General features: G+C 44.6%; 1 protein-coding gene across 2 annotated transcripts; it reads left to right on the top strand.

The window, feature by feature from the left end:
- The first annotated feature begins 1773 nt into the window (after positions 1–1773).
- On the top strand, positions 1774–10198 carry SELENOK (selenoprotein K). 2 transcript variants are annotated; one of them, XM_056129090.1, is made up of 4 exons: positions 1774–1911; positions 6051–6141; positions 7756–7839; positions 10108–10198. In XM_056129090.1, the coding sequence occupies exons 1-4, from the start codon at positions 1893–1895 to the stop codon at positions 10196–10198; spliced, it is 285 nt and encodes a 94-aa protein (XP_055985065.1). In that variant the 5' UTR covers positions 1774–1892. The 2 variants fall into 2 exon arrangements, with proteins under 2 accessions (XP_055985065.1, XP_055985066.1); XM_056129091.1 differs by having other exon boundaries at positions 10108–10189.
- The last annotated feature ends 345 nt before the right edge of the window (positions 10199–10543 follow it).

Genomic DNA, 10543 nt, shown 5'->3' with positions numbered 1-10543 from the left:
CAGTTTCCTATTGCCACACCAGATACTTAGGTAATTTTTTAGATGGTGGGGAGAAAACAAAGATTGTGAGCAGGAAAAGGGCAAGATCTGATTAAACTGGGAGCTGGATATATTATACAATGGAGTAGGGAGAAGCTAAGGGCATTCATTAGCAGGTCTGCATTCAACCCAGGAGGAGAAAACAGAGGAAGACTATCCAGCAATGTCCATTCCTCTCCTTTGAGGAGGTGTTTTGTTTCTGTGGGCCTAGGGATCAAATCCAGGAAGAGTTTACAAACCTGAGACTGACTGGGGAGTTGGGGGGGAAGGCGGAATTTTAAAAAGGTACTTTTCACAACTAACAAGTAACTGAGTGTTGACACCTGTCAAGGACTATGACAGAAGACGTATTAGGCAACAAGGCAAGCAAGCCTTTGTGGACAACTCATACTTTGACAAATAGCTGCAAAACTCACTGGTCAGGAAAAAAATAAAAATCGAATCGTTAAGTATTAGTAAGTATTGCGGGAGGGGAGTGGTATGTGGAGGAAGCAGGCGGACAATTCAGGGGCCATGAGGTATCTGATGTAAGGAGTGAAACAAAAGGTCAAGGTAAGTGTGCAAGCAGTCAGAGTTTTAGTCAAGCTCCACGTGGAGGGAAACACAGGTGCAGTTTCCTATAAGAATTTGGGGTGTTCAAGACATCAGGGGTGGGGAAAGAGCACAGGAGTTAAGGAAATACGTTCCATCCCACCGTCCTGGTTAGATCCCTGACACCACATAGAGTTCACCAAATACAGAGTAACCCCTGCGCACTACCGGGTATAGTCCGCGCCACACCCCCTAAAAAAAAAGAATAAAGTAGTGTTGCCAGAGAATAGTTTCGGTGGGGACTGGAAGAAGAGTAGGGGAAGAACTTAAAAACGACAGGTCATAAGGATAGGAATTTAAGAGCACAAGGCGCTCACTCGATTTGTGTCTAAGGTCTGTGGACAAGGCGATGAGGATTTCCACCTCAGGATCATTCTCTGCCATGCGAAGGGCGACTCAGAAACTGAGATTTCAGTGAGGAGGAAAATGGGAATGGAGAAGGGATGCTAACGCCATAGTCTGGGTTAAGTGTCTTTAGGAAAAATTAACGTCCTCCCTCCAATAATTTTTGCAGAAAAGATAGTCTATGACGGCGCCGCACACTCCTCCAGTGAAACGGGCAGTGTCATGTCCTAGTTAGGCACCGAGGGAAAAGGGCAATGGTTGGAGACTGCAGTTAACCTTAACCAACCTTACAAAACGGAAAATACAATTATTTCTAAAAAACTCCACTCCCTTCTGTGAGCCCTGGACAGAAAAACCGAGGCCACGTTCACAAACGAACGCCATCCAGAGAACGCCGGTCTCCGGACTCCCCCAAACAGAACCACGAAGCTCACGGCGGCATCGCCTCAGCCCGGAAAGAACGTCCGACACAACCCCAAATCTCAAACGTTCTGGAAAAGCCGAATACGTCTCCTGCACCCCGTCGTTCCTCATGCCGACGAACACTTAACAGTTCCGTCACCTCCGACCCTAACCGGAAAGCCGCCTCTCCTCAGCCCGCGTCGCCAGCCCAGAGCCCACGCGGAAATCTGACGAGCGCCGGCCAGCGCGCGCTTCTCTGACGCAATCCCAGACGTCACATCCGGTCACCCGCCCCGCAGCCACCGCCTACTCGGAAGTCGACGCTCTGACGAAGCCAAAAAAAAAAAAAAAAAGCTCAAGGGGGCGTGTCCCTGCCAGCAGCCAATGGGTTCCGCCCACCTCCTCCCGCCGCTTCCGATTCGTCGAGTGGTGACTTGTGACGAGGGAGCCTGGGAGCGGAGGGAGATACGGAAGCCGGGAGGGCCGAGTCGCTCCGGGGGGCGAGCCGAGACAGGATGGTTTACATCTCGAACGGTGAGTCGGCGGGGCTGCCCGGCCCCACTGAGGAGCTGCGGGACTATTTTTTTTTGGGGGGGGGTCTTCTTCGTCAGCCTCCGGGTTCGACGCTCGTCACGGCCCTTCTGGACTTGGTGCCGGGCGCCAGGGCCAGCCCAGTCGCGTCAGCTGACCGTTTCTGAAGTCAGCAGGCTGGGGCCAGCAGAGCTCCCGGAGGTGTCCACGGGGCCCGGCTGCCCGGAGCCCTCGGCCTCCCGCGGGCTGCGGAGGGGTAGGGGTCGGATTGGAGGGGCGGCGGGGGGTCTCCAGCGACAGTGTTAGCAACTGCGTGGCGTACCTGCCTCGGTCACTCGCCCGGCGTGGCTGGCCCGCGCGTCCGTCGCCGCGTCCGGTCTGTGGACCGTCACGGAGCACCTCACGCAGGGAGGCTCTGACGCGTTCGATGGCACCGCTCGCCTCGGATCCCTCCCCGAGGGAGGCAGCGGGCTCGGGACTTCGGATCGAGCCCGGCTGGCGGTCCCGGCTCTTAGCGGTGTCGCCGTGTTTCCAGAACGTGGGAAGAGAATCACATGAAAGTTCTGACTAGATTTCCATCCCCTCCCCCCCTCCCTCAACCCCGGGAGAGGGTCGTCAGGCTTCACATCAAGTGGGGGTTTTGTTGTTGTTGTTGTTGTTGTTTGGCACGATTTCAAGGAGTACACGCAGAAAGCCCCACTTGGATTCTTCCGAGCAGAGAATCCGAGAGACCGGACCGTGATGGCACAAAGCCTGGAAGGAAGTGACCCTGTCTGATCGGCGGGGCAGTGCTGAACTCACTGCCTGGCTCCTGCGTCCAGGTGGAAGCGCAAGGACAGGTGGCCGTGATGCAGTTAAGAGTTCAAGCAACTGAACTCGCTGGGAGCGCTTAGTTAATGACTTTCAGTGACTGCCACTCGGGCGTGAACCGTTTTGATTCATCACGTGATTATGGTGGACAACTTTTGACCTAGTACACGTTGTTACATTTCTTTACTCTTGAACATCCCGTTCTCTCCTTCTGTTATCACATGAAGAAAAAAAAATGGAGACAAGTAAGCTGGTGAATACTGAATAAAAGCATCAAAGGATTCTTCTTACTTTGAGGCGTTTGCCAGACTTCTGTAATCTCTTTCATGGTCAAGTTTGACAGCTTCTACATAGCAGTGTTGAGTTGATTCTTTTTTTTTTTTTTAGTGTGTCCTGTTGTCAATGCATTGACATTTGATCCATCTATGTCCTTTATCTGGGGCTGAGCATCCTCCACCCAGATCCTCCATCCAGTAGCCAGGGGTCACACCCACCAACTGACCCCCGGTGTGTAATCCCATCAACAGCCAAGACCCAGAGACTATAAAATCCAGCTCCCAGAAGGAAGCTTATTATCTCATTCTTACTTTGGATAACCTGGCAGGCTACTGAATGTAATCTGCCCACATGGCAGAGTCTGGCAAACTCCCCATGGCGTACCCAATGTGCCAAATACCAGTAACAATGATGGGTCTCATTCTTCTAACCCTGAAAGACCCTTGAATATGACACTTCTTAAAATCTCAGGTCTAGGACGAAGGAGACGTTACTGGGGCCTGCTCGAGGCAGTCGATGAACAACAGGATGATCTTGATCATGATCTTGTTTTCATAGTTATAAATTCCAGTTGCATTCAACAATATTCCTTCCGACCTCTAAGGATATTGGGAAGGGAGCTTTCTGCCTTCAGAAACTGGGAAGAAAAGAGTCAACCAAAAACCAGATAAAATGATGTGCATGCATGCGATGCGGCTCTTCAGAATCACAGAGGAAGAAGTGATGGATTCCAGTTAGATCCATTTGTCTTAAAACTGTATTTATCAGCTTTTCATAACTGATAACATTCATATACTCTTAATTCTCCAATCTCCTGTATGATTAGCCCTAGAAAAGTCATGGTCTCTGTTTCGATGTGTGGCCCTTTTTTCCTCAGCAGCTATATCTTCAGGTCCAGATGGGCACCATTTGTGTCCAGATGTGTTGCTCAGGTCCAAAGGGGTACCTGAAAAGAAGCTGTTCAAATAAAGAGGAAAAGTAAGCCTTGACTGAGGAGAAGGGAAGAGAGAGAAGAGAGCCTGGTGAAGATCTTTGGGAAATGGAAAACTAGGTAGTTGGCAGATGACACCTTTCCACCATTTTATATCCTGACTGCTTGATTTGAAAGACTGAAAATGTAGAGTGCTTTTCTATAATAGCGTTTTTTATCAGGTGGCTTGAAAAACTGGTCCAATGGTCCAATTTTGCTTAACATAAAGATGAGGACAGATAGAGCCAGTGACATCCTGTTACAGAAAATAGTGGTCAGAGCAGCATTCTTTTTACTATTTAGAATACAAAATTTCTTCAGTTTATGGAAATGCTACCACTGTAACTGATTCAAAATATTTAGAATGTACTCAGAATACATTTAGGTGAGTGGAAGTGTTGTGAGCATTTTTTTTTAAACTTTACCCATCCAATTAATTTCCTCAAAATACTTATTTGTACATCTACATTCATAAAAGCATTTTCACAGTGGCCTAAATTTAGAAGCAACCCAAACCCAACTCCCATCAACAGATGAATAAATAAGCAAGCTTTTGTATACAGCAAAATATTGACCTTAAAAAAGGAAATTTTGATTTATGCTGCACCACAGATAAACTTTGAGACATGACAAATGAAAGACCAGTGACCAAAGTACAGGTGGTATGTTATTTCCCATATGAGCTCCTTGGGCAGTCAAAGGCATTGAGAGATACTGTGTTGCCAGAGGCTAAAAGAAGAGAGAAATAGGGAAATAGAGAGTTAGAGTTTAATGGACAGAATCTTCCTAGGGAAGATGGAAAAGTTCTAGAGATGGGTATAGGGATTTGTTGTATAATAGTGTGACTTAATGCCATAGAACTGATGCTTGGAATGGTAAAAATTTTGTAGTTAACCACAGTTGTTTTTTTAAATGTTTTTATTATTTTATAAAATAATACTCAGGATTTACTCCTGGTTCTTTGCTCATGGATCACTCCAAATGTAATATTTGATTACATTTAATATTCAAACATCAATCCCACCACCATTACACCTTCCCACCACCATATTTTGGATGTTTTCATCCCAAACCCCAACCCCTGCCCCAAAGCAGAACCAAACTGATATATTTTGAATTGTTTGTTATGAAAGACAGCTGAAGATGCTACAAAAAAGTTTCCTTAGAGGAAAGAGTGTGAAAATTGTTGTATTTTACCCAGGGGCCATTAATCCCTTCTATAAGAGATCACTAACATGGTGTTAATGGTTGAGCCTTGCGTGTGTGTGTGTGTGTGTGTGTGTGTGTGTGTGTGTGTGTGTAAAAAATGCCCTCTAAGATTGGTTGCCTACTACTTTAATATGGTGTGATACTCTTAGAGTATCAAATGTGGTGTGATACTCTTGGAGTGAGGTATGAGTCGCGGCCATGCAGTCCAGGAATAGGTTCACTCGTGTAAGACTCGGCCCAAATATGTGGAGAGCAGCCGTGAGCATGGTGGTTGTTGAGTTCTGGAGGTTGTCGGCTGCCAGGGCTGGGTCCCTTGTGGTGGGGAGAGATCTCACCCGCTCCCCTCCAGGGGGCCCCGAATGAAACAGCCTGGCACGGGGTCCAGCAACATGTTAAATACAGTTTTGAAAAAGAGGGAAAGGTCGTAAGATCTTGCCTAATCTTGCCCTGCATGTGGTCATATGGCCAACCCTCATTTAGTCCCTAGAACCACAACCAGATATGAAACTGACAGGTGTGACCTAGTCTCTCCACTGTTCCAACCCCCAAACCCCAAAAAAAGAGGAGGGTAGGGCGTGTGGCAGGGGAGAGAGAGAGAGAAAGAGAGAGAGAGCGCCAAGGCAGTTGATGCATAAATGAGTGAGAGAGAGAGATGCATAAATGAATTTGATGCAGTTGATATATAAATGAGTGTCTCTAGATCATAGAGCTTTGCTTTCTGAGCTCTTTCTTGGAATAATCTGCACATAACAGCCCTCTGTATTTTGGAACTATGGACAAGTTGCAAGCTGAGTTTGACTGTTACCTAACTGACCAGGTATAATTCATCTTGTTTCAGGAATATGTAGCACTAACTGAAGTTTATTATTCTTGGTAGGACAAGTGTTGGACAGCCGGAGTCAGTCCCCATGGAGATTATCTTTGATAACAGATTTCTTCTGGGGAATAGCAGAGTTCGTGGTTTTGTTGTAAGTATAGAAGAACTCTTAATGTCCCTAATATTTAAATTGACAAGTAGATTGTGGGAGCTAACTGAAAGGGGGGAGCATGTCTTGTATATGCTAGACCCTGAGTGAGTTCAAGATCTGACACCACTAAGCAGTGGCCCGAGGACTTGTAGCACCTGAGCACTGAACCAGTAACCCCACATAGCTGCCCCAAGTGTTCCTGGGTGTAACCACTGATTTCTGAGTACTGTTTGGTAGACACAAAATTTAAAAATTTTGAAAATCTTTTAAAGAAGCACTATAAGTACAAGTACATGTTATTGGATATCTTAAAACAAGCTCAACTTTCTTAAACATTTTAAATTATAATTTGTAATACCTGTATTAAGAGATATAAAGATTTGTACAGTGATAAATCTGACACCAAACATAATTATGAATGTGTGGTTTGATTGAGTTGGTGGTCTTGACCATATCTTAGCCTTGGTACATTTCAACCCACATCTGTAGAGTCAGCCTGCCCATTCTAGTGTCAAATGGCAGCACTTCATTTTCTTTCTGCAATCCGTGGCATTATTGTGCAGCTTTTACTCCATTACACAAGTAAATCGAAAACTTAGGTCTTTATACATAAACTTCCACGTAGTAATTTTATTTAAATGAAGAGTTAGAACTGATACAAAAGATAAAAATGTAGACCTACCATAATTTCAAGCAATTTATATTTGGCTGAAAGCAGCATGGTGGTGGTTGGGCCACACTAGGTGGTACTCAGTACTCAGGATTTACTCCTGGTTCTTTGCTCATGGATCACTCCAGGCAGGGCTCCATAGACCATAGAGGGCTGTGGCAAATCTGGATTTAAACCCTGGCTCCCCATGTGGTCTCTTGAGAACTACCAGGAGTGATGCCTAAGCATAGAGCCAGAAGTAATCCCTGAGGACTGCCCTGTCTCTGCCTCCCCCTCCCCCCCCCAAATCGTATAGGGACCACAGCAATAATTCAGTGGGGCAGAGTATATACTTAACATGCAGGAGGTGTTAGTTCAGTCCCTGATGCTAGTTGTGGGCCCCCAAGAACCACCAGGATATGAGATACCCCCAGCACCAAGCTGGGAATAACCCCAGAGCACTACCATGTGTGTCAAAACAGAATAATCTCATAAACTTCAACTACTCCATGCTATTATAAATATTTAAAATATTGTTTCTGCTTTAGTTAAATGCTTTCCCTATCATAAAAAAGTAAAATTCTATTTAAGTACTTTTCCAGGAGCTCTGTGCTGTGGCACACCACCTTCTGCTCTCCCTCTCTGAGGTAACGTTTGATAGGCAGGGAAGTACAGGGGCAGTACATGTGCAGTACTGTTAGAAACAAACTCTAAGACCTGACAGCAACTAGAGAGTGAACAAGAAAGCTGGGATGACTATCAAGGAGAGTTAATAGCAAACAGACTCGGCATAGAACAGAGTGTTCTGTTTACACACAGGCCTGTCCTCTACACAGATGGTCTCCAGAAATGTGGGTTTGCAGTATGTTGGTATGTCTTCATCTCACAGATGATAGTTCAGACCATGGAAATAAAGTTCATAATGTTGAAAGTGCTACTTTTTGTTTTCTACCCTGTGTTTTCAGTTTCAAGACTCTGCTTCAGCAAGATGTGAAAAAGGGAAGAGGCTTTGGAAACACATCTGATTCCAGATATGATGATGGAAGAGGGTATAGTTTTTTTTAAGTTTTCAGCCATGTAGATTTTAATTAGATTGTATATATATAACCTCATGGGACTTAACTGATCTGTTTCACAAAATGCATTAGTCAAGTCACTTTCAATTTTGTAATCAATTACTCTGACAAAGTGTAAGTAACTATCAAAGGGAGAAGTCTGGGAGGATGAAACTGATAGCTAACATTAAAATCAAGAGATAATCACTTAAGGGGGCTAGAGTGACAGTACAGCAGGTAGATCACTTGCTCTGCATGCAGCTGACCTGGGTTTGATTCCTGGCATCCCACATGATTTCCGAGCACCAACAGGGTGCTTAAAGCCAGGAGTAATTACTGAGCATCCTTTGGTGTGGCTCTCCAAAATAAGTTAATCACTTTAGAACCTGAGTTTCCAGCTAATGAAAAACTCAGTAGATCAAGCAGCACTGTATAGGCTTGTTTCCACAAGGGAATGTCAACTGCAGCTGTGTTTTAGCTGATATTGTAGGAGATGGTTTTAGAGCATCACAGGCCTTATCTAACTCATTTTCCTCTTGTGTATTATGCATCAGGTACATTGTAGGATAACTTTGGGTTTGTTCTTCCAGCCTTGCCGCAGGGAACTTAGGTTTTATCGGATTACACCCATCACAGTGCCCCAAGTCACTCCCATTCCTTTGTTTATCTGTAAACTCTTCTCTCTGCCCTCCTCCCCAATATGTTAATCACCTTTTCCCTAATCAGATTCTGTTAGCTTGTAAAATCAGATCCTTTTAAGAACACTGAACTTGTTTGCATAGTTTACCTTAAAGCAATGTCCTTTCTCTATGAACACAGGAAGACAGTTACTTGGGAGTTGATTGACTCCGAATGTATGGACACAGGAAGACAGTTAATCTTATGTTTTTGTAACCCTGCTGGGGTTAGGAATATCAGGAAGAAATATACACGAAGGGATGTGATGTGTGTTTGTGGGCTCTCCAGGCGGCTCTCTCTTTTGCTGCCCATGTTTGGTGCTCTTGAGCTGCTGTGTATGGACTGGATCTGACGACTGTTGACCATGGGCAGGCTAAGAAAAAACGAGGACCAAGCTGGTTGCTGATTAGTTGCCGTTTATTCAAACTCTCGTCTTTCCCATCTCACACACTCCTTCCTAGCCCCTCATTCCTAGATCCCAGATCCCCTGACTCTGACTCTGACCTCTTTATTCTGACTCTGACTGCTTCTTGCTCTGATGACTCCCTAACTCTTTTTTTGCCTCATAGCCCCATCACTCTTACAGTCTTAGTTTATATAGCAATCACATAGGGCGGTGATACAAAGGTGGGGTTGAACATTAACAAATCAACAGAGAGAGAGAGGTAAGGCCACTCCTGCAGGAGATTAACTCACAACAAAATCTCATCTAAAGAGATTACTCCAGATTACTAGGAGATCCGCTAAAGGGTGGATACTTCTAAAGACATTTCTAGCAATGTCATTCTGAATGAGCACAGTAAAAGTTATATCAAACTTAAGGTTTGATTCTACCTGAGGACATCTAACTATATATTCCAGACCACAGTCCTTAGGCTAGGTTAGTCTTCCTAACCCCAGCAGGGTCCTAATCTCGTCATTACTTTTGGATCATGACAGCATTTGTCCATGACCATGCTCTCAACTTATAGTTGAGTATTGTGGTGCTTTGGCCTGGCCCATTTTGATGCCAGGGTAGCTCACAGCTTGCTCTGGGTGCATTCAGTCCTTAGTCGGGACCTTGCTTTTGGGGTGCTAGGGCAACTGAGTTCAGAAAGGAGATGCCCAGGAGTAAATATTATTCGAGTCAATTAACTCCCAAGTTACAAAAACATAATATTAACTGTCTTCCTGTGTTCATACATTGCTTTAAGGTAAACTATGTAAAAGACATAACTTACAAGTTCAGTGTCCCTAGAAAGATCTGAACTTACAAGCTAGAGGAAGTAAAAGTCCTAACAAGGTTTCCTTACTGTATCTGATTAGAGAAAAGGTGATTAACATATTGGGGAGGAGGGCATAGAGAAGAGTTTACAGATAAACAAAGGAATGTTTGTTTACTGGGGCACTGTGATGGGTGTAACCCGATAAACTTACAGCAAGGCTGAAAGAACAAACCCAGTGTTATCCTACAGTACATAAGGATTTAATCTTTTTACTTTGACCTAAATTATAGATCCTATTTTAAGTAAAGGTTTATTTAAGTTTAGGAACCAATTGAAGTATTATGTACTAAACAGTTGAAATTAACTTTTCTTTTGTTAGACCACCAGGAAACCCTCCTAGAAGAATGGGTCGAATCAATCATCTGCGAGGCCCTAGTCCTCCTCCAATGGCTGGTGGATGAGGAAGGTAACTTAAAATCTGAAGTTAATTTGTTGGGATTTTAATCTGAAAATACTTCCTTAGGAGCCTGAGAGATAATACAGTGGATAGGGCCCTTGCTTTGCATTCAGCAAGCCTGAGTTCGGTAACCTCTACTCAGTATGGTCCCTCGAGCCTGCCAGGAGTGATCCCTGAGCACAGTCAAGAGTAAGTCTTGAGCACAGCCAAGCGTGGCCCCCAAACAAAGAAAAATGTGGCTTCCTTAAGGATAGTAGAACTTGTCTGCCATTTGTAATTTCTTGGAGATGGTTATTTGGAAAAAGTATATTTTAATCTTTGAAAAACATTGTTGGCTATATTTTTGAAATTTTCTTTT

The sequence above is a fragment of the Sorex fumeus genome, unplaced genomic scaffold (assembly GCF_029834395.1).
Source record: "Sorex fumeus unplaced genomic scaffold, SorFum_2.1 ptg000072l, whole genome shotgun sequence".
NCBI classification, from domain to species: Eukaryota; Metazoa; Chordata; class Mammalia; order Eulipotyphla; family Soricidae; genus Sorex; species Sorex fumeus.
Note: the sequence above shows the minus strand (reverse complement) of the source record. Positions and strands in the feature narration are given on the sequence as shown.

What these genes read in the sequence shown, in the direction of transcription:
- SELENOK (XM_056129091.1), top strand. An exon ending in GCAGAGTTCGTGGTTTTGTT is followed by an intron (nt 6,142 to 7,755) that starts GTAAGTATAGAA and finishes CTGTGTTTTCAG; the next exon opens with TTTCAAGACTCTGCTTCAGC. An exon ending in AGATATGATGATGGAAGAGG is followed by an intron (nt 7,840 to 10,107) that starts GTATAGTTTTTT and finishes TTCTTTTGTTAG; the next exon opens with ACCACCAGGAAACCCTCCTA.